Source organism: Oryzias latipes, chromosome 10 (assembly GCF_002234675.1).
Source record: "Oryzias latipes chromosome 10, ASM223467v1".
Lineage (NCBI taxonomy): Eukaryota > Metazoa > Chordata > Actinopteri > Beloniformes > Adrianichthyidae > Oryzias > Oryzias latipes.
The window spans coordinates 4509612-4532762 of NC_019868.2; the positions used below are offsets into that span (position 1 = coordinate 4509612).

Consider the following 23151-nt stretch of genomic DNA (forward strand, 5'->3'; position numbering starts at 1 on the left):
TATCCAGATCTTTTTAAAATTTGGTTAAAATAAATACATAAATAAGTGTTTTACAGGGTAAAACTTCTGGATAATTTTCAAATAAATTTCTTTAATTTTATTGGTGATGAAAATTCTTGGGCCAGGGACCAAACTTTTTCCCACTGAATTCTACTACAAAACGTATTCCACTAAAGGGTTAACATGGGGCTTCGTGCCAATCTCATTTTGAAAAAGTAAACAGGTGTTTTGATAATTTCTACAAGCGAAAGAAAACATTTTTCCAAACCACAATTCTGTAAATTTGGGAGGAGAACGTGGAGAATTTGAAGGAGAACCGCTACACAGAAGTCTAACACCAATAACCAGTGCACACTCTGCAGGTGAGACATGCAGATTATAGGTGGACAGAAACTCACTGTGTAACGTCAGATCATTTTGAGGATTATTCAGTTGTGTCACAAGAGAAATGTTATTATCAAACCAATTTTCAAGAAAAATACTCTTGTTTTTGTGTAGAATATCTTTATTCCAAATATATTAGCGCTGAAGAGAAAGATTATGTTTATAGATCAGAGTCCATGCAAATAAACCTGCTAATGAAAGTAAGACAGTTTTAAAGGATTCTAAAGTTACGTAATAGACTAAATGGCAGACTTCCAAGCTTATCAAATACATATTTTGGTTAGAAATTTCAAAATGAAGTTCCACCATAAGAAGTTTTTTAACCATTTAATTTTAAATACATTGAGTGGAGATGTCAAGAAAGTCAAGTCCTCCGTGTTTTGATAAATTAATTACTACTGGTGTTCGTACATATGTATTCTATTTCTCCAAAGGAAATTAAAAAGTATCCGATCAATCCTATTTGCATTTTTAGTGTCCAGAGATAGCGAGGAAGCAATGTAGACCCGTCTAGAAATTCTTCCTGCTTAAAACTTCCTAAAGAAATTAAAGAATCACATGCCAATTTATCTTCTTCACTCATTGTATTTATGTTATTCAAGGAATTACTAAATACAAACATCGCTTCCTGACTACACTTTATCTTATAAAGTAATAATCATGAATAAAATTGGAAATAAGTTTTTGTAACATTTGTAATTTTTCCATCTATATTTAACGGGGTTAAACTTTGCTTGTGATTTTTCTAATTTGAAAACATAAGAAGTCATTTGTTCCCTTTGTTCCAACCATTTTTGTTGGAATCTTATAAAAGCTCCTTCAGCCTTAGCTTTGTACATTTTGTCTAGTTTGAATTGTAAATCTTTTCTTTTTTTTTCATTCATCTTCTAATCCGTTTGTTTCCTTTCGGGGTCACAGGACTCGAACCAGGGCCTTCTTGCTGTTTAGGTTCATCTTAAATTTTGCTCATCATTTAGGTTTTCTGGTGGTAAACTTGAGAGTTCAGAGACAATTAAAAATGAATGATATATAATAATAAAAATCATCATCATTATTATGAATAATCATAAATCTGGGATTCCATAATAGGGAAGGTCCGTTTCTTCAACGCGGTAACTCAGTTTTTTCCGGGAGCCACGGTTCTGGATATCCCAGAGAAACTCCCAGACGTGCTGCGCTCTTTCCCTCCCCCACTCAGGAGGCTGATCTACATGTCGCTTTTAATGATACATTCTGAAACGACTAAAAAGGTGTGCATCAGCTTTTTTAATTTTTCAAACTCCTGTCCATTAATTGTTTTTATTTCAAGACCCCTCCCCTCCTTTATTTTATTTTACATTATTTCATTATTTTATTGTTTATATGTTTGTTGCTTTTATCAGTTTGTTTACTTTTTCATTCTCATTTTTCTTTCTGGTGCTTCCTCAGCTGGATCCTCTCCCTCTGGGTCGGCTGCTGTTCAGCCACTGCAGCTTTAAATGGGGACCTGCATCTCCACTTTGCTGTGGTGGAGCGGTCCCCGCCTGTGATGCTGCATTTTGCTGCTATGCAGCTGTTCACAGAGAGGGAGCTCCAAATGATTAGTGTTTCCAACAACAAACATCTTGGTTTTGTGCTCAGCCTATTTCTTATTGTCTATCCCCATCAGTTAGGGGTTGGGGTGTGTGAAAGGGGTGGGGGTTGTGTATGGGTATGGGGAGGGGGCTCTATTTTAATATTTGGGCTTGTTTATTTCAATTTTCAGACTTGTATGTATTATTATTGTGTATTATTTTGTTTTGTTTTAATGTAAAGCATTTTGAGTAATGCTTTCATATGAATTTCTTTATAAATAATGATTGATTTGTTGAGTGATTGATTGATTGATTGACTGACTGGTTGATTGATTGATTGATTGATTGATTGATTGATTGATTGATTGATTGATTGATTGATTGATTGATTGATTGATTGATTGATTGATTGATTGATTGATTGATTGATTGATTGATTGGTTAATTGATTGATTGGTTAGTTATAAAAACTGGTCAATGATCAGTTATGTCACTTGTCATTATTCCACTCATATGAGTGTATTCTATATTGTTTGTAAATATGTTATCAATCAGATTAGCACTTTGAGTAGTGATTCTGCTGGGTCTAGTTATGGTTGGACATAAACTCATAGCATATATTCTGCTGATAAAATCATCGTTTTTTATGTTTTCTGGGGTTTATCAGATTGATATTGAAATCACAGATTAATAATATTTTGTTATTTTGAGAGTTAAACGTCTTTTCCATCCAGTCACTGAACACCTTTAACCCTCCTGCTTTGTTTGTTTCTGAGGAACAGCATTGATGCTCGTTTCTATTTGAATTACCATCCATCCATCCATCCATAAATCCATCCATCCATCTATCTGTAATCTGCAGAAGTTCTCAGACGACAGTGCCATTGTGGGCTGTGTATCAGGGGGGGATGAGCAGGAGTACAGGGGGGTCATCACTGACTTTGTTAGCTGGTGTGAAGTTAACCACCTGCTGCTTAACACCAGCAAGACAAAGGAGCTGATCCTGGACTTCAAGAGGTCCTCACCATCACAGTCACCGGTGAACATCCAGGGTTCAGACATTGAGGTCGTGGACACATTTAAATATCTGGGTGTTCACGTGAACAACAGACTTGACTGGTCCAACAACACGGATGCTCTGTACAGGAGGGGTCAGAGTCGCCTTCACCTGCTGAGGAGACTGAGGTCCTTTGGCGTGTGCAGACAGCTGCTGAGGACCTTTTACGACACTGTGGTGGCCTCAGTGGTCCTTTATGGAGTTGCGTGCTGGGGGGGGGGCAGTGCAGGCAGAGACTTGAAGAGGCTTAACAAACTGGTTAGGAAGGCCGGCTCTGTCCTGGGCTGCACACTTGAGTCCATGGAGAAGGTGGCAGACAGGAGGATGTTAGCTAAGCTGACATCCATCATGGATAACCCCTCCCACCCCCTACACAAAACTGTAGAGGCGCTGACCAGCTCCTTCAGCACAAGACTGTTGCACCCTCAGTGTAAGAAGGAGCGCTACCGCAGGTCATTCCTCCCCACAGCCATCAGACTGTACAACACTGTGTCAAAGTGACGCTCCACGGTCCCAGGGGTGTTTTTCTGTTTAGTCATTGATTCATTTACTTTTGTTGTAGTTGTTGTTTTTCAATTTTAAATTGTTTTTTGTTCCTGAACAGTTGTTTGTTTTTGTTTTTGGTGTGAACTTCATTAGTTATTTCTGTATTTTGAAAAAATTTGTAATGTTTTTTTTACATGTTTTGCAGACCACATGTTTTTTTACACTTTTGCAGCTGTATTTATTTAATATTTATTTCTTTATTTAATAAGAATCTCATTTTTGATAATAATTTTTCATAATAATTTTAGTAATATTTTTAATTATCTAATATAAATGTCATTTGTGATGTCCTTTATTGATGTTATATTATATAGATTATTTCTGAATGTCGTGTTGCTGCCACAGAAGTGAAATTTCCCCATTGTGGGATTAATAAAGTCATCTATCTATCTGTCTGTCTGTCTGTCTGTCTGTCTGTCTGTCTGTCTGTCTGTCTGTCTGTCTGTCTATCTATCTATCTATCTATCTATCTATCTATCTATCTATCCATCCATCCATCCATTGTATCTGGAGGAAACCCACACATGCTAATGACCGATATGCAGTCCCTATTTGAACTATAATTAAAGTATATGAACCCTTACTTGATATGGTGATTACATTAAAGCTTCAAAGTAGAAAAATGCTTTTCAGTTTTTATTTATTTTTTGGATTTTAAAATTCAAAATGGGTCAATCTGACCCTGACCATAACAGGAGGCTTAAGCTTGACCCTGGTGACCTATATACACAGCGTATAATGACATTTCTCCCTGAATATTTGAATTTTAATACATTCCAATCTTCCATCCACTGCTACTGACACTTTATCAATTACTGTAAACTTTGTGTTTCTTTTCACATATATTGTGACTCCTCCACCCTTTTTGTCTGCTCTGTTCACATAGTTAAGTTCATAGTTTTCTAATTCAAAGTGAGTGCAAGCTAAAAAAAAGTGTGGTCCACCCAGCTCAGATGTTACGGGGAACAGGATCCCCCAAGACACCCCCACCCCCCCGGCATCAGTCATAGGCCCATCCCACCTCAAGACAAGAGACAGGGCCTGACGTGACCCCCCTCCTCTTGTTGTTGTGGGTGTACACTGAGGTGTGCAGTTAAAACAGGGGAATGGAGCAACACCATTCCACCTGTTGAGCTTTGATTTTTGCAATGTCTGGGTTGGAGGAGCAGCTGTGAAGAATGGGCTGTGTTCTGTCTGTGGAAACTCTTTAGTGCTGACTTTTTGACCTGCATTGCATTTGTTTTTCTTCCTTTTTTATCTTCTCTGATTTAGTTTTCTTGCATTTGCACAATATGTTGATTTTTGGTCCTTAACGGAGTTTAAATTTTTTTTCTATCTTTTCAGTCATGAGCGAGTTCTGTAATTGAGATGGATGAACTCTATCCTTAACAAAAGCTCCTTCTGGCTGAGCGTCTCTTGTGATAAACATGTTTTGTTCTGTTAAAATCTTTATGTTTTCTGTTAAATGAGGTTAAAACTGTACAACATTTGTTTTTTCATTGTTTACATCCTGAACTGTTCTGGTCCTCTTTTCTAAATCAGTTGACCAGTAAAAATGTTTCAATAGACAATTTAAATTGGAATGCTATTAAAATAAAATAAAAAAACTATTTTTGAAAAAAGTCTAGACTTTATCATCAATTCATGGATTTGCATTGCACAACATTTTATTCACAAATGTAAATTCATAAAGGTGAAACCTCACATTAATAATTAATCAATGTTAAGCTACTCTAAATCATATTAAAAATTCCTACAACTAAAAAAAATGAATATGCACAAAAAAACTTTCCTATTTAATAAATTTGTTTAACCTTTTAGCTTAATTCCCTTAAAACTTCTATTTTTCTTTTAAACATAAAAAAACAACAATATAAATCATAAAAGAGGTTCCTGTCAGTATAAATCCTCATTTTTTTTCTGGGACGTGAATTTCCTACAATTATTTCACGTTTCCTCTAAGTCTTTACTGTTTGCCTCTTGTGTAGGGAGCAGAGCTTCTCTGACCACCAAAAGACTTTTTCATTGGACCAGAGCCAGAAGACTGCTGGCCATGGCCACGACCTTTGTAGCCATTCCTGCCCCTGTAACCATTTTGCTGGTTGGAATAGCCACCTCCGTAACCATTTTGCTGGTCGGAACAGCCGCCTCCGTAAACATTTTGCTGGTCGGAACAGCCGCCTCTGCATGGGCAGCAGCACCCCCCATAAACGCCATATCCTCCGCCATTTCCATAGCCGTAATTTTGGCCATAATCCATGGCGTCGTTTTGGTTTTCCATCATGGTGCGGCGTGAATTGTCTCTTGGCGTCATTCTGATTCTGCTGGGTGCCTGCATCTCCTGCTTGGGAACAGCTTTCTTTACCTCAACTCTGTGTCCGTTCACTGTGTGGAAAGGCACAGCCACGGCCATGTCTGCCGCATAGTGATCCGTGAAGTGCACAAAGCCGAAACCCCGTTTCTTTCCGGTCTCCTTCTCTGACATGATTTCAGAGTTTTCCACTTCACCAAACTGAGAGAAGTAGTCGGTGAGGTCGTCCTCTTGGATGTCGTTTTTCAAGCCACCAACAAAGATTTTCTTCACCTTGTCACGAGCTTCAGACTCATCGGTCTGTTTCTTTGGAACAGCTCGTTTGACCTCAACCCAGTTCCCTTCCACTGTGTGTGGACTTGCCGCCATGGCTGCGTTGGCCTCCTCTGGTGTTAAGTAGGTCACAAAGCCAAAACAGCGAGAGCGTTGCGCCGTCTTGTGTGGGACGACGGCACAGTCGATGAGGGTGCCAAACTGCTCGAAATGCTTGCGCAGCCCGTCATCATTGGTGTCCACCTTGAGTCCTCCCACAAAAAGCTTACAGGCTTGGTTGAACATTTTTGGTAAATCGTAAGATGTGTTTGGTTTAATCTTTAAAACAACCTTGAAATCTTGAAATGGATGATGGAAAGGAAAGTGGGTGTATTCATAGATTTCAAGCTGTGATAATGTGATGTCATCTGACATCATCTGACTTCATCTGATGACATCTGACATCATCTGATGACATGTGACTTCATCTGATGACATGTGACGTCATCTCATGACATGTGACGCCATCTCATGACATGTGACTTCATTTCATTACATGCTTTTTTCCTTTTTTTCATCTGATGACATGTTACATCATACAGGCTTGCGGAGTGGTGACACATTTTTTGCTTTTTTTTAAATTTATTGAACAGACTGCACCTTTACAACATGCGAAACAATGTGAGGATTCATAAATAATCATCGCAAAATGCTCATATTATTTTGACTTTAACTTCTTGAAAACATGTCATATTCGCTGTGTAATAAAAAATTGGTGAGTGTGGTGTCCGAATTACTACATAGTCCAGCACTGTATAGATTTATAGGGCTGTGTCCGGATTCCCACCCTAATCCCCTAATTATTTTGAAAATTAGGTTTCACGCTAACAGGACCAAGGCAAGTTTATTTGTATAGCACAATTCGTACACAAAGTCATTCAAAGTGCTTCAAAAAGCACTTTAACTATGAGACTTTCACTGTTGACCCTTAATCTCAATGAATGAGCACTAGGAGGCTAAGGAAGAATTTTCCTTTCCCCCCTTAAAGTTAAAACCTGGCAATTTGCAAAGTGATGAGGGTGGCTTTCTTCATCACCGAGGACAATCACCTCCACCAGAGCCCCTCCAGGTCAGAGAAACTTTTACCAGAAGTCTTTACTCCTCTTTGTAACTACTGTTTTAAATGTTTTAAAATATACTCCTTTGAGATTGTGAATTTTTGTTACTATTAAACCTATTTATTTTTGCTGTTTAGTATCTGAAATGCTGGAATGTGAATTTCTGCAGGACCTGGAAGTAAGTCAAAGAACCCAAAACCTCTTTATGTCTGTTTTTGATTTATTTTCAATTGAAGATTAAAAAAAAACACCTGTTAAATAAAATCATCAAAACAATCCAATCGACTTGAATAATCTTGGTTCTGATATTCCTTGGTTATCAGCATCAATCTGTGATTTCTAGGGGTGAAGGTACCAGGTCAGCCTGGACTTCAGTGCTACATACAATCAGGACCATAAATATTTGGACAGACACATTCTTTCTTATTTTGTTTCTGTACATTAGCACAGTGAATTTTAAATAAAACAACTCAGATGCCATTGAAGCGCAGACTTTTAGCTTTTATTCCATGGGTTGAACAAAAAGATTGTATACAATGTGAAAAACTAAAGCATTTTTTAAACACAATCTCTTCATTTCATGGGCTCGTAAGTAAGTAAGTAAGTGTGGGCAATTCCCTTGTTATGTCATTATGAGTGAAGCAGATAAAAGGCCTGGAGTTGATTAGAGGACTCGTGCTGCATTTTGGAGATTTTGCTGTGAACAGACAACATGCAGTCAAAGGAGCTCTCCATGCAGGTGAAAGGAGCCATCCTTAAGCTGAGAAAACAGAAAAAAACATGCCAGAAATTGCTACAGTATTAGGAGTGGCAAAATCAACAGTGTGGTACATCCTGAGAAAGAAAGAAAGCACTGGTGAACTCAGCAACGCAAAAAGACCTGGACGTCCACAGAAGACAACAGTGGTGGATGATGGCAGAATCATTTCCATGGTGAAGAGGAACCCGTTCACAACAGCCAACCAAGTGAACAACACTCTCCAGGAGGAAGGCGTATCAATATCCAAGTCTACCGTAAAAAGAAGACTGCATGAAAGTAGATCCAGAGGCTACACTGCAAGATGTAAGCCACTCATAAGCCTCAAGAATAAGAAGGCTAGATTGGACTTTGCTAAAAAGCATCTAAAAAAGCCAGCAAAGTTCTGGAAAAACATTCTTTGGACAGATGAAACCAAAATCAACCTCTACCAGAATGATGGCAAGAGAAAAGTATGGAGAAGGCGTGGAGAAGCTCCTGATCCAAAGCACACTACATCATCAGTAAAACACGGTGGAGGCAGTGTGATGGTCTGGGCGTGCATGGCTGCTAGTGGCACTGGGACACTAGTGTTTATTGATGACGTGACACAGGACAGAAGCAGCCCAATGAATTCTGAGGTGTTCAGAGACAGACTGTCTGCACAGATCCAGGTGAATACAGCCAAACTGATTGGGCGGCGTTTCATAATACAGATGGACAACGACCCAAAACATACAGCCATAGCACCTCAGGAGTTTATTAAAGCAAAGAAGTGGAATATTCTTTAATGGCCAAGTCAGTCACCTGATCTCAAACCAATTGAGCAGCATTTCACTTTTTGAAGACTAAACTTCAGACAGAAAGGCCCACAAACAAACATCAACTGAAAGCCGCTGCAGTAAAGGCCTGGCAGAGCATTCAGAAGAAGAAAACCCAGCATCTGGTGATGTCCATGCTTTTTCATTTCTACTTAAAAACCGCTTATTCTGTGTTATAATTAAAACGAAAATGCAAAGAGGGGATTGCGTTTTCATTTCAACATCCACCCTGTGAATACAGTAGTGTCGCATATCTCAATTTGACTTAGCATTTCCAGAGGGGAGGCAGGGCGATGACGTCATTGCTATCTCAGTGTGTCCGGCTGCTAAGAGACACAGACACATGCAAGGAGCAGTGTAGCTTTGTGTTAGCGGCAGAGAAGACGGCTTTGTGATGGTTGTGAACTTCTGTTGATTTTACACAGCTTCTCATGACTAATTTGTGTTTCCAGTGGTGTCCAGAACAAAAAAAAGTCTGATGTAATTCCCACATATTTACATCCAAGATGCTCAATGCCCGTTCAGAGTTTTAAGTACATATTAGCCTAATGCTAACCCATCTTTCGGGTCCTCCTTGCAGCGAAGGAAAAAGCACTGACCGCACGGATTTATAAAAAATATGAGCGAGCAGACCCTTAATAATAATCACAACAGTAATAAAGCACATTTAGAAGATAGTCTCCTGCAGCTTCGCGCTGATTTTGCTGTTCGATGACAGCTGGAGCCCCATCAACAGCTCTAGCAGATTTCGCCATGCTAAACGTTTGCTGGTTGGACCAACACGCACTCACGCAACTGAATAAGCGGTGTTGAAGAAGAAAAGGAAAAAGCATTTTTGGTTTTGACTTTTATTTTTAATTATGCTACAGAATCGCTTCCATAGAAATGAAGAGACTGTGTTTAAAAACTGCTTTAGTTTTTCACATTTTTATGCAATCTTTTTGTTCAACCCATGGAATTAAAGCTGAAAGTCTGCACTTCAATGGCATCCGAGTTGTTTTATTTAAAATTCACTGTGGTAATGTACAGAAACAAAATTAGAAAAAACGTGTCTCTGTCCAAATATTTATAGTCCTGACTGTAGATGGAGAAAAGGGGTCAAGTCACAAATCTGCTTCTGATTCTCATCTCATTCTAGGTCTAGTGTGTTGTGAGCCTGCATTTTGGATTTTTAGTTTTTACAAAGGATGGGGTTCAAAACCTTCATTGAGTTTCTGCTCTCAACCTTCTATGTTGGGTTCGACCACACTAAGGCAGCTCTACCCAGGAGGCAGTGACAACAAAGTTCCAAACCCAACGAGGGTCTGTTTGCTTACAAAAGTTGATCATAAATCAATTTTCAATCAAACTTCTTCAGGACAAAAACATGTCAGTATGACAGCAGCTCACTAACCCACAGCAAAGGCTCAACAGATAACACTGTGAGGTCACCATGATGTCATCGTGGCAAGGACTCCTTTTTACAGCAGGGCACCAATCAGTGCCAGCTGGATTCCAACGTGCAGCTCATCCGTCTGCAGAGGGAGCAGAGAGAACTGGAACGCAGAGATCTTTTGATGTTTGAGGAGCTTGGGTCGTGTAGAACACAGCTGCCTCTTCACCTCCATGCAGGGGGGAACACTTCCAGCAGCTGCTTCTTGCATCAAGGCTCCAATCTGCTTCTGTTCTTGAGCCCTGGCAGCACAGGCTCAGAGGAGAAGATGGATCCATGAGGCTGCATTTTCTGCAGCATCTGCTTTCATGGAAAGGTGTGATGAAGGGAGCAGAGATAAACCGGGCTTTCATCAGAACCACAGGATTAAAAAGACTGACAAGCACTCCCAGTAGTCCTTCACAGATCTTTATTGAACTCTAAATATTTAATGTTGCTAAAGTCCACCAGCAAAGGTTACACACAACTCCAGTATTTAACACAGCAGGGCGGAGGGAGGAGGGGGACTCAGCAGTTCTGGTGCAAAGTTCTGATCCAGATCTCGGTCTACTACATTTCTTCTCGACTTCATGACCTCCTAAGGTGGTTCTGATATGAGACGAGCAGTGTGCTGGACTCTGGTTCCGGCCGTTTCTCCAGGACAAGGACTTTCTGGTTGTGACAATCATTGGGATCTTCTCAACAGCTCATCGTCTGAAGATGTTCAGCAACACAAACGAAGGAGACACAGCGAAGCTCAACGGACAAACACATCAGAAACCTGAAGATCTGCTGATCCGGCCCCATCGAGGGCTGGATCCTCGAAAACCAAGTTCTAGATCAGGACTTTGGGTTGCTGCTGCTGCAGGTGGAGCCTCAGCACTGAAACCTGCTTGGTCTGGATTAGGGGGAAATTATCAGGACCACCATCTTCTTCCTTCACCTAAAGGCCGGGTCAGTCCAGAGGGGGGGTTACGGCACTCTTCTTCTTGTAGCTGGGCCAGCGGCATACTGGGCAGCAGTGCCTGCCGGCGGCCAGCCACACCACGATGCAGTGCTGGTGGAAGGCGTGGCCACAGGGCAGCCCCATCAGCAGCTCGCCGCCCTCAAAGTTCTCCAGACACACCACGCACTCGGAGCACGGCAGGACAGAAGGGGGCCACTCCGAACAATCACAGAGCTCCCGGCCGGACACGCCCCCTCCTCCATCCTCAGGCTTTCTGTTGACTGATGATGATGATGATGCTCCTTCTTTGTGACAGCCACTGTGGGGCGCCAAACCGGTAGACACACTGTAGTCGTGGTGGCCTAAAGGGGGCGGGCCTTTACTGCCGTCTCTGCAGGGACCTGCAGGAGGTGAGGGGGTGTCCACCGACAGCCTCCAGGTGGGTAAAGCCTTCATGTAGTCCATATTCACTAAGGGGCGGAGCCATAGGTCCGGAAATGCCAGGCGCTCGAACAGGAAGCTGGGATCATCCTCCCAGTCCGACAGGTCCGACGGAACCTGCTGGAAGGAGGTGATGGGGTGCAGCAGATAGGAGGCGTACCAGTCCCACAGGCTGGCCAGCCACTCCAGATTGGTGGAGCTGTCCTCCTGGCTCCTGGATCCGCAGCGCCGCTTCTTCTCAAAGTAGTCCACCAGCAGGCCGTGGGCCAGGTACGTGGACAGGAAGAGAGCAGGGTGGGACGAGTAGAAGATCCAATCGGCTCTCACCAAACTGGCCAGCGTGGTGGTGTCGGCGTAACGCAGCAGCTTCAGGCTGTAACCATACAGAGAGTCCAAGTAGGGCAGCTGCAGCAGGGCCTGAGGGGTGGGGAGGGGCAAAGGTGTTCAGACAAGTCAACCAACTGATCGTTGTTTCTACAGGCTGCTAGTAAATGAAAGAACCAAATAGTTCATGTTAAAAAAATGACTGAGTGAACAGGGGGCGGGGCTAACCACAGTGTCCAACAGACTGGAGCCAAACAAGAGGGCGGGGCCTAAAACACCACATGGATCCATGACTTCTTACCAGCACGGGAAGCCAAGACACCAGCAGGATGGAGTTGTAGGTTCCCAGAGTTCGGATCAGAACCACAAATCGTTTAACAGTTGCTCCCTATCAGAAAGAACATGTTAGACACCAGCACCAGCTCTGTAGTGACAATATTATGAATTTTATTTCATCATAGTTCTCCACATTAGATGGAGCCAGAACTTTTGCAGTTTCTGGGTTTAAGGCAGCAAAGCAGAGAAGCTTAAGCAGTTCCTGTAATTCAAGTGACATGTTCCAGTATTTGCAATGAAACAATCTGAACCTCTGTGTTAAATGCATAAGTGGGGTCTAAATGAACAGGAACAGTCACATGCCCAATATCTGCAGCCCTAAGATCATTGCTACCTTCAGCAGAGATGTGTTAGTGCAACAATGTGCTGAAAATCCTGACTGAAACTACTCAAAGATCCTTTCTAAGCAAATGCTCATAAGGTTGATCTGCAACCGTTTTATTAAAGGACATATATTAAACCAATCAGGCTTAAATTGCATTTCTGAGTGTTTCTTTTTGCAAATCCTTGTGAATCCGGAGCAGATTTTAGAAATAGAGCGACATAAAAAACGCTGGGTGGGCCACAAGCTTCCTGCCCTGCTCCACAATGGAGAGGAGAAAAGGGGGCGGAGTTGCTCTGCTCCAACATTTTTGCCCACAACTCAAAGATGAATTTCTGATGAACTCTCTGCAGAAACTATGTCCTAGAAAACGACAGGTTATTAGATTTGGGCTAAAGCGGCATCATCATATTTGAAAGACCACTGGGAACAGTTTTACAACAGATCAGAAGATGATTGGACGTTTGGGAATAAAGGGGGGGGGGTCAGAAGTTGGCCTGTATTTAGATAGAGCTTGTGGAGGAGGAGTCGACCTTTTAGGTAGAGGTTTAGTAACACAAACCTTGAAATCTCGAGGAACGTTGTGTGATAAAGACATATTGATCAGGTTTAAAATTCATGTTCATCGATCACTGAAGGTCTGGTTCCTGATAAACTATCTGCTACAATATTTGACAGGTTGTCCTAAAGTTCCTCCTCGATGGATCACGTAAAGGGTTCCTCTGAGTTCCCGTTCACGTAGGACACGCAAACCTGTATGAACTGAATCTCACCTGAGTGATGAAGAGATCCATCCAGGCCAGCAGGTTGATGAGCAGCAGACTGAGCACAAACAGGTCGTTGACTTCAGGCTGGACCGAGCGCAGGAACACGTCCATGGACGCCAGGGACAGGAACTCCCCAAAACTAGGAGGCAGGGTTGAAAGTGGCTTATGAGAACTGATGTTTGGCGTCTCTGGGACTCCTGTTAAGTACTTACCTGTTGCCATAGTGATAGGTGCCTTCAGGCATCTTCAGAATGTAGGCGGGGCTTCGTGTCACACCAATAGCCGATAGGCTGCTGAAGTTGCTCCAGCGACAGACGTCCACAAAGATGAAGTCAATCCTGCCGGTGAATTTGACGGACAGCGAGGAAAAAAAGGCAGGCGGCTGCGGCAGGCGGGCGAACAGAAACATCTTAACGGGGTGATCCGAGTCAGAGCGCCACTCCTCCATCAGCTGGTCGGAGCGGCGCAGTGTCTTGATCCGGTGGGCCACGTGGGATGTGATCCAGCGAAAGATGTGCTCCGTGTCCATGCGCCATCCGTCGTATTCTTTCAGCATAACCTTTCCTTTTGACGCTGACGTCTGCGGAGCCGACATGACCAGGGTGGAGCGCTGCCAGCCTCGCTTTATGCACGACCTGCCAAGGAGGTGAGGGGGGGGGGGGGGGGGGGGGGGGGGTTACACGAACAAATAAAGCCATGGATGAACAAGAGGTCCATTTAACCTTCTTAGTTTGAAACAGAGGAACCCGAGGCCTCACCTGTGGTCACTGGAGCAGTTGAAGGTTCCAGTTCTTATCCCAAACTGGGACACTTTCTGAACCACCTTCCCCCAGCTGGACTTGCTGAGCGGAGCTTCTCGATTCTGGGCGATGACCTGCAGGGACAGACGGGTTGAGGGAACATTTCTCTGGACCACGTATCCAGCTCTGAAAAGGACTGAGAGGATCCAGACCAGCTGAATGCCGCTCCACTTTAAAATGTTACATAAACCAAATGGAAATTTGTGCATGCAAACAACGGAATTTGGATGTGCCGTGGTTGGCGCTCTTGATTCTTTCAAGTCCCGGCTGGGGGACCTGAAACAGAACACTTTGTGTGTGGAGTTTGCATGTTCTCCCCGTGCATGCGTGGGTTTTCTCCAGGGACTCTGGCTTCCTCCCACCATCCAAACATCTGCTTCATAGGTTCACTGGTTACTCTAAATTGTCCATAGTTGATCTTATCTGCTTATTTATTCTATTAGTTTTAATACATATGATTTTATGTATTTAATTTCATTTTATGCATTTAATCTTATCCTCGGTCTTTTGTTTTTATATTCATCTTATGTCTTTAATTTTAGTATCTTATCAGGTTTTTAGCCCCAGTGTTTCTTATGGGGGTCTTTCCTGCCTTGACTTCCCGGCTTGGTCGGTGGTTGTTGCCCTTGCTGGGGCAGCTGGAGTTTAACATAGCAGCCTCACGTCTGTGAATTGGACCCCTTGCTGTCCCGGTGTGGGTGGGCACTGCGGCGATGATCCTACGGCCGAGCGGACTCCTGGCATGAAGAGATTCCCAAGTACTGTTTCGTCACAGAAGAGCCAAGCCTTACATTTCTTTTAGTAGTTCCTTTTATCAGTATTCATTGTGTGTGGGGTCGTATGTTTTAACGGAGGGGAGTGGAAAGGGTGGGTTGGGTTTTTATTATAATACTGTGTTTTGTTTTGTTTTTGTTCTAAATGTTAAAGCGCTTCTAGTTGTGCAATGTATGGGAAGCACATTTTTTTGTATAGAAAGGTATAGGTGTGTGACCCTGCGACAAACTGGCGACCTGTCCACGATGTCCCCTGCCTTTGCCCTCAAGTGGCTGGGATAGGCTCCAGCAGCCCCGTGACCCCGAAAGGGAACAAACGGGTTTAGAAGATGAATGAATAAAATTGGTGTTCTTTAGTAAAGTCTATCTTCTCACCCTTCTTAAGATAACTTGGATGCATCTTTTGCCGGCTCCAGATCCTCAAAAGAGAAACCTGGGGTTTTACCTGAACCAGCCAGATGCCGTCTTTGGTGTCCTCCACCAGCTCGTAGAAGTGCGCCTCCCCGTTGAAGAGAGTGGTTTCAACATCTCCAGCCTCCGATTGCTCCTTCTCCTTCTTCATGGCCGAGTATAACTCCCCCTGGGTCAGCTCTCCTGTCAGGAACAAAGATGGAGAACAGTCAAGGACGGGTGTCGTCTTCCTGTTCAGATCTTCATGCAGCTGCTTTCAGTTAACCCTGATGAAATCTAAGACCTCCTTCTGTTTCAGCTTTAGATTTACTACAGAAATGTTGAATTTAAGGCCATAACGGCTTGCCATACAGCGTTGTGTTTGGGTTTCACACATGTGGACCGGGACCGAGCCTCACCGGACTTCTCCACCAGCTCGCTGACGTCCTTCCCCCCGGGCAGTCCGGGGTGTCCGAGTCCCCGGCTCTCCAGGATGGTCTTCAGCTTCTTGTAGCTCAGCGTGACCGGGTCCACGAGCTGCGTGGCGAACACGCCGGTCTCATACCAGACCACCGCCTCGAAGATCCGGCTCAGCACGAACAGAACCACGAAGTACAGCAGCAGGAAGAAGAGCTTCAGCCACATCTTTGCGGACGCTGGACGGAACCACGAGCCGGATCTGAAACGGATCCTAAACTCCCGGACCTGCTGCTGGGCCGAGCGGCTCCGTCAGAGCTCCATGGTTGGCCCGCCGGAGTCCGGCATCAATCTGCGGCGCCGATGGCTATTTAACCCGCTCGGCTGGTTTCGGGAGGCCTCGGATGTGTCCAAAACAAAAAGGCCTCGGACGTCACCCGCAGAGAAGTCCCGCACGCTCACGCAGTCCCACGACACGACTGCTCGATGCGGGCCGAACCCAGCGGGCCTCTGTCACCCGCAGAAACACTGGCTGGCTCGGATCTTTCCGAACCGACCGGACTCTGCAAACTCCACTGTAGACGTCAGGCAACGTGCAACAATGATGTCATCACGTAAAAATGTCAACTCCTGCTGGTATGGCAAGCCGTGCGTCCATTTTCAGTGACAGAGTTAGTCGTTCTCAAAACAAATGCGTTTCTTCTTCTCGGACACTCAAGGTTATAAAGTACAAGTGAGAATAAAATAGATTCTCACTCGTAGGGACGATTATTTGTTAATTTCTAAACAAAAGTCTGTTTCTGTCGCTTAAAGCATGAATGAGCGAGTGACATTTTTTTGACATTTCACACCTAACATCTGTGAGTTGTCCCAAACCTTTTGTGCTCATTACAGAATACAACCTTTTGTGTAACACGGTTGTAGAAGAGGGTTGCACATGGTCTAGTTGTTAGCACTCTTGCTTTCAGCTTCAGAAACAGGGGCTTCTTCTCCATCTTTTTCCACTGCTTACTTGCGTATGTCTGCCACCCTGCCGTTAGAAGAGGCTTGGTGCAGATCTCGTAAATTGAGCTCCAGGCGTTTGTGTCACATCTCTATCCTGATACATGAAAGACTTGGTGTCACATGACTCCGGCAGGAGTTATTCCCAGGTTTGAGTTTGGCAAGCCATTTTGGCCTTAAAGTCAACACACGTCAACATTTTTGTAGTAAATCTAAAGCTGAAACAGAAGGAGGTCTTAGATTTCATCAGGGTTAACTGAAAGCAGCTAGATGAAGATCTGAACAGGAAGACGACACCCGTCCTTGACTGTTCTCCATCTTTGTTCCTGACAGGAGAGCTGACCCAGAGGGAGTTATACTCGGCCATGAAGGAGAACGAGCAATCGGAGGCTGGAGATGTTGAAACCACTCTCTTCAACGGGGAAGGAACGTGATCCGTACGTCACCACCAAATCAGAGTCCCTGTTAGAGCAAAGTTTGACCCAGTTTAACTTTTAACGCCTGTTCAATCGCCACGTGTTTGGCACATAGAGCCTGAAAACGGATTTTAATCTTGAATAGCTTCTTGTGAGGCATTTAACAGGGAAGACATTTCACTGGTGTTAGTGTGGCCACTACCAAAGAAGTGGCAAGACACTTTGCAGAGAGTGGTCTGAACATAGGTTCACACTGTGAAGGCCCTGGTTCAAATCCCAGCAGGGTCTTTCTGTGCAGTTTGCATTTTCTCTTCATGCTTGAGTGGATTTTCTCCAGAAACTCTGGTTTTATTCAAAATAATACTTCATAGGTTAATTAGTGTCCCTAGGTGTGTGTGTGTGTGTGACCTTGCAAAAGACTGGCGACCTGTTGAGGTTGTACCCCACCATAACCCAACAACAGCTGGGCTCCAGCAGAACGCCAAAGGGATTCAGTGAGCTCATGAAGTGGATGGAAGCTGTGGTCAGGAATCTTCCTGGAGCTGCAGGTACAGTTCTAGTTCTGAACTAGTTCACCCACATGACTGGAGATGTACATCTGAGCCTGAGGAAGAGCAGCTGTAAATGGAAAAAGACAGACGGTTCTCCAGGCTGTAGGCACAAAGAATCTTCAGTTGGTCTTCAACTACGAAGGAAACTAGACGTTTTTAAGCAGAACAAAAAAAAAATACGGCCGTTTGATTAATGAGATCAATTTATTTTTAAAAACATTTATTCCTCATAGTAACAACCCAGAAGACACGTTTGGTAGAAGGCGGCTGAGGAAGCTCCAAGGCGGTGTGAGGGCTGGGCCGCTGGATGCCTGAACACCACGTGCCCTTCTCAAGGACCGCTGGTCACTGTAGCAGCGCCCTGCACACCGACAGATTCAAGTTCATCCTGAACCTGGACGAGGCGACGAGAAGCCCTAACTGATGAGGAAGCTGCAAGGCAACGAGAACAGATGCAGTTCAGACCCGACATGTGCAGGTGGCAGGGGGGGAGAGGGGGCAGACTTACCTGTACGGGTAACCGTGGTACTTTGCTCTGAAGATGGACAGCAGCCAGCTGAAGAAAACCACCACCAGAAAGATGCCTGCTACACACGTCACTGAGACACAAACACACAAACAGGTCGCATGACAACAGCACGGGGTCACGTGACATCAGTGCAGGTCACCAAGCTGAAGGGGGCAGTACTTACTCTTCCTTTTTCCCACATCCATGTCACCTGTGGCAGCTTCACACAGCAGCACCATCCCAGCTGTAACAGCACCATCTGATGGCAAGGTCAAGGGTCAAACAGGAAGTAAATGACAGCAACAGGAAAGGGCTGTTCAGTGGGAAGCAGCAGCTGCATTGGTTTGTATACCAGAGCATAAACAAATTTCAGTTCATGATACCTCTAGTTTCTACAAACATGATCAAGTTTTCTGCTTGACAGGATAAGCAATCACTGAATGACAACTAGTGTCACCGCACAATGTTTTTGGAGTTCAGATATCTGAACTTGTCGGGTCAACCAATCAGAGACTCGCCTTTGCCCCAAGACCTGTGGATAATGTGATCAGCTGGTGGAGTCCAAAACCAACATGAAGGAAAGCTGATTGTTCTCAACCTTAACTTTATTTTTACACTGACAAAATAATAAAAAGTCCCTTTTATTTCATTCTTTATAAATGTTGCCCTATTTGGACTAATACAGGACAGCAAGTCTATCAAACTGGGTCACAGAGAGGCAGAAGTACTGCTAAAAGCGTCCGTCATTCAGACTCAGCTCCAGCGGTAAATGGTGAAGCTCACCGTACTGTCAGAGTCTCTGAATGATCTGATGAATGGAGACGTGATTACTGATGCTCAAGTAGAGTAGACGCAAACTTGACGGGGCAATCGCATTTGGTGAGCATGCAGCATTAGACTATCTTTACATCTTCAAAGAGTTCTGGCTCCAAGTAAGTTAAGCACACCAGAAGTTTGAATGTATTTTTCAGAGATGATGTGTTAGCTTTAGCCGGTCCGAATTTAACTCAAGAAAAGTGTCAGAACTTCTGACAGCTGAAGGATACTGAAGAGCAGGACAATGTGAGTCTCAGCCACAAACTGGGCCTGGCTGCTGCCATGGATGTAACTCTGAAAACACAAGAACACTCCAGTGAATGCACACGCTCATGTGAGGCTCAGCTCAAGGTGCAGCTAACGCCGGATTTACTCTGGTCCGTCTGCGGTGTGTCTCCGTTGCGTTGACACAAAAAAAAAAAAAGTACAACGTTCATTAAACAATCTGAAGTTTCCATTGGACAAACCACTCCTCCAGACTGGAGACGTAACAGAGACAATGTAAGCTAACTGACGGTGGTGAGACGGACTCCCCACGCAATGCAAGGGAGACGCACTGCACACGGACCAGTGTAAATCCAGCGTCCGGTGTGTTCCGCATCACTGCTTACCACTTGGCCGGTGCTCGGGTTCTTGTGTGCGTACGGAGGTCCTCTGATGTGGTTCCACATCTGTCCTGAGGTCATGATCAAGGTGAAACACTGGAAAAAAAAAAAAACAGTCAGCTTCACACCGACCTCCAGAACTCCATGTGCACGCCTGCATGTATCCTTGTGTGCACGTGGACATGTGCACATACATATTTGAGTGTGTGGGTGGACATGGGTATGTGCATGTGGACATGACTGTGCATATCGGTGCAGATTTACCAGCGCAGAGAAGGCCCAGACATTCTTGCTGAAGAGAAACTCCAGATTGTTCCTCCTCAGGTAGGCAAGCCCCCCAATCACAGCCAGCATGAATCCCAGCAGAAGGGGCCCGGCATAGTTAGGTGGCCGAATGATCCGAATCTGAAAGCACAGCAGGAAGTGTTGGAGGAGTGTTTGTGCTTTCCTAAGATGCTCACTCCATCTACTCACCTGTACGTCCGTCCTGTCGGCCACCCATCGAGCCAGCTGCTCGGCTGCAAAGCCTCGCACCTGCAGCTCGTATGTGTCTGACTTGCGCGGCTTCCCCTTGTACGGGAAGTGGATGAAAGTGGGAGCAGAGTTCATGTTCATCTGCAAACACAACATGGTTAGAAGGTGTGACACCTGGAGATTAGCTAACACAATAAATGTTTGTTTGAACTACTTTGTTTCACCATTGCTATTCTTAGATCACGTTTTCACAAGATCAGGGAGAAACCGGACATGAAGTCACAGACATGTCAAACATCAGTTTCTAAATGCTTCAACAACTGAGTTCAATCAAGTTCCCACAGTTCCAGAATGTTCCTGTAGAGGGCAGCATTGCTCTTCAGCAGAGGTTTGGTTCTTCCTGATCCTCTCGTGAAAAACCTTCTGCAGACTTTGAACGAATGCAGCCTGGAGAAAGTAGCACCCCCGGTGCTACTAAAAACCTGTTGAGCCCCTGTGATGCTCATTGGTGCCAGGCATGTGCCTGTATCACAGTGTTGCCCTGAAGAGCATTAAAAACTCCTGCTCCAGAGGAGAGGAAAGCAGGGCTTCTGCAGGAGGCCAGCTCTACAGTGAGTGTTGGGTCTGTTTGTGCGTTTAGTCATGTCACCTCAGGTGATCAGTTTAGACAAACACACAAATCAACTTACCATCTGGAAGACGTCCGATCCTTCATCAAAATCCACAGACGCAAAGAAGACCTTGTTGGTAAAGGCTGAGGAGTACCTCCAAGAATTAGCCAGCACCTGGAACTCCTCGTCTGCTTGTCTGAAAGAGAGAAGGCTTTATGTTGGCAGAAGCAGATCCAGAGCATGGAGGGCGACGCACCTCTGGTTGCCACTCACCTGCAGACGCCACACTGCCTGTGCGGCTGCAGCGCCGTGAACATGATGACCATAGAGTAGTTTCTGGGTGGGGCCTTCACAAAGCGGCGAAACTTGTCCCCGTTCATCCTGATGACAGAGCGTTTGGAGGCCCATTCCATCATCTGGGAGACCTTCTCTGACACCAGAGTCTACACACAGACACACACGCATGCGCACACGTTTGTAGCTTTTCATGAGCTCAGCCGGGATCCTTAGCAACAATAAACCTGCTGGAACATCAAGATCAGCTGAGGTTCTAATCTAACTTGACACAGACAGGCATGACTACACTTAAAGTTATATATATTTTAAAAAAATCATTCATGATTTGCAGGAACACTGACCCACATGTTTTGACCCAGAACTGACGAAAGATACATGAACTGCCGGGTGTAAATACGGCGGACCGCCCCCTATCCCTTTATCCTCCGAACCGGAAGTTGCCATTCACAAGCATTTTTTAGGTCTTTGGTTCTATGGTTTCGAATTTGGACACAGCCATAAGATAAGACATTAGATCCAGAATCGGCACACGTGACTCATCGTCAGTAGTTTGATGTCTGTTAGTGCTACCTAAACAGCAGAAAGGCGCGTGCTGAAAGGCTGTGTGTTAGCTTTAGCCGGTCCGAAATTAACTCAAGAAAAGTGTCAGAACTTCTAGACAGGTGGTTCCGATAACGTAAATGCTCCTCACCTCTTTCTTTTTCTGCGCATGTCCGGGCTCGTGACAGCAAAAGAGTAGAAAAAGCAGAGAAAATAAAAGTTTGTCCCACATTCTGTTACAGCGCGCGCACACAAGCACGCGCTTCACTCCTGTCAGTGCCCCATTGGACAGCAGTCAGCCAATCACAGACGTTCCTATCTTCCGTGTTTACGACTGCTGCGCAGGCGCAATGGCACGATGACTTTAATCCCCCCAAAAAGCTTTATTCACAGATGACAGTTACAGGAACGTTTAGTTAGTTAGTTAGTTAGTTAGTTAGTTAGTTAGTTAGTTAGTTAGTTAGTTAGTTAGTTAGTTAGTTAGTTAGTTAGTTAGTTAGTTAGTTAGTTAGTTAGTTAGTTAGTTAGTTAGTTAGTTAGTTAGTTATGCTGAGAGGTTTGATTACCATCAAAGCTGGTAATTAATTCCTTCACCTTCAGAGTCATGATCTATGCATCTTCGGAAAAGGCAATTAGAGTTTGTAAAAACTTGTCAGCCCACAGCAAGGTGCTAATAAGATGATTTGAGAACATTTCTATTGTGTGTCTGATTCTGGTAAATGTGCACAGTAAAGAATTAAAAAACAAATTAGGGAGTTAATACAAAATGAAGTCACAGAAGAAGCCAAGTTGCTGTTGGATTCCATCATTTCTTAAAACTTCAGTAAAAAGTTCAAACAGCAGCCTTTTATTTATCTCATGCTCAGGGATTAAAAGATTAATACCTATTCTGGCCACAAGAGGGAGCCCAAGAACAACTCATCTTTTCTGACCAGATACAAAAATACTCTTGCAGCATTTCTTCATTTCATCCACTTGCAGACAAATAGATCCATTTCCGTGGCGGTTCTACACTAACTTACTCCCGGGGCGAATACCCCCCCCCCCCCCCCCCGACAAATTTGATGACATCCTTAAGTGTTCCCTATCTTTATTTGGCTGTTTTACACAAATGCATCAATGAGTGTATTTGATTTTATAATGCATGAATTTTATAAACTCGTATTACAGGGGGGTCAAACTTAGACACACAGGGGGCCTAAATTAAAAACACACTTAAGGTTGCGGGCGGAACGAGATAAAAATTTATTGAACACACTTAAGCTAAACTTTTAAACCTTTAAAACTGAACTTTTTGAGCATAAATATAAATAAAAACAGGAATATTAATCTGGAATAAATCAAGTTAAACCTTAAATAACGTATAATATTTTGCTCTCCATAAAACTATATTCTGTACAAATATGAACATGCAGAACAAACCAAACAAAGCTTGGAAATATTAATAATTTGAAATAACAAATCAAATCATTCCGTATTCTTTATTCTTTGCTCTTTTATCATTTTTAGCAATAAGCTAATTTCTGATTGGTGTGTGACGTCCTGTCTGTGTGAATCGTGTCAGAGGGATGATTTTTCAAAAAAAACCTGTTATTGTGAATATCATTTTTAAGTCTTATTTAAGTC

The 23151-nt window shown here is 43.8% G+C and overlaps 3 protein-coding genes across 3 annotated transcripts; all 3 read right to left on the bottom strand.

Moving 5' to 3' along the window:
* Window positions 1-5506: 5506 nt before the first annotated feature.
* LOC101168026 (heterogeneous nuclear ribonucleoprotein A0-like) lies at window positions 5507-6471 on the bottom strand. Its single transcript, XM_004086553.3, has one exon. It carries the CDS (start codon window positions 6407-6409, stop codon window positions 5507-5509), a length of 903 nt encoding a protein of 300 aa, XP_004086601.1. The 5' UTR covers window positions 6410-6471.
* A 4131-nt stretch (window positions 6472-10602) lies between these two features.
* On the bottom strand, window positions 10603-16312 carry rnf103 (ring finger protein 103). The gene is made up of 7 exons (XM_004086500.4): window positions 15708-16312; window positions 15344-15492; window positions 14084-14199; window positions 13538-13960; window positions 13332-13464; window positions 12202-12288; window positions 10603-11993 (listed from the first exon to the last, which is right to left on the bottom strand). The coding sequence occupies exons 1-7, from the start codon at window positions 15931-15933 to the stop codon at window positions 11145-11147; spliced, it is 1983 nt and encodes a 660-aa protein (XP_004086548.1). The 5' UTR covers window positions 15934-16312; the 3' UTR covers window positions 10603-11144.
* Window positions 16313-17859: 1547 nt separating this feature from the next.
* Window positions 17860-21820, bottom strand: LOC101174815 (magnesium transporter protein 1). Its single transcript, XM_023959551.1, has 10 exons — window positions 21677-21820; window positions 20962-21131; window positions 20767-20884; window positions 20078-20218; window positions 19868-20008; window positions 19610-19699; window positions 19229-19292; window positions 18367-18441; window positions 18183-18273; window positions 17860-18106 (listed from the first exon to the last, which is right to left on the bottom strand). Exons 1-10 carry the CDS (start codon window positions 21755-21757, stop codon window positions 18091-18093), a joined length of 987 nt encoding a protein of 328 aa, XP_023815319.1. The 5' UTR covers window positions 21758-21820; the 3' UTR covers window positions 17860-18090.
* Between the last annotated feature and the right edge of the window lie 1331 nt (window positions 21821-23151).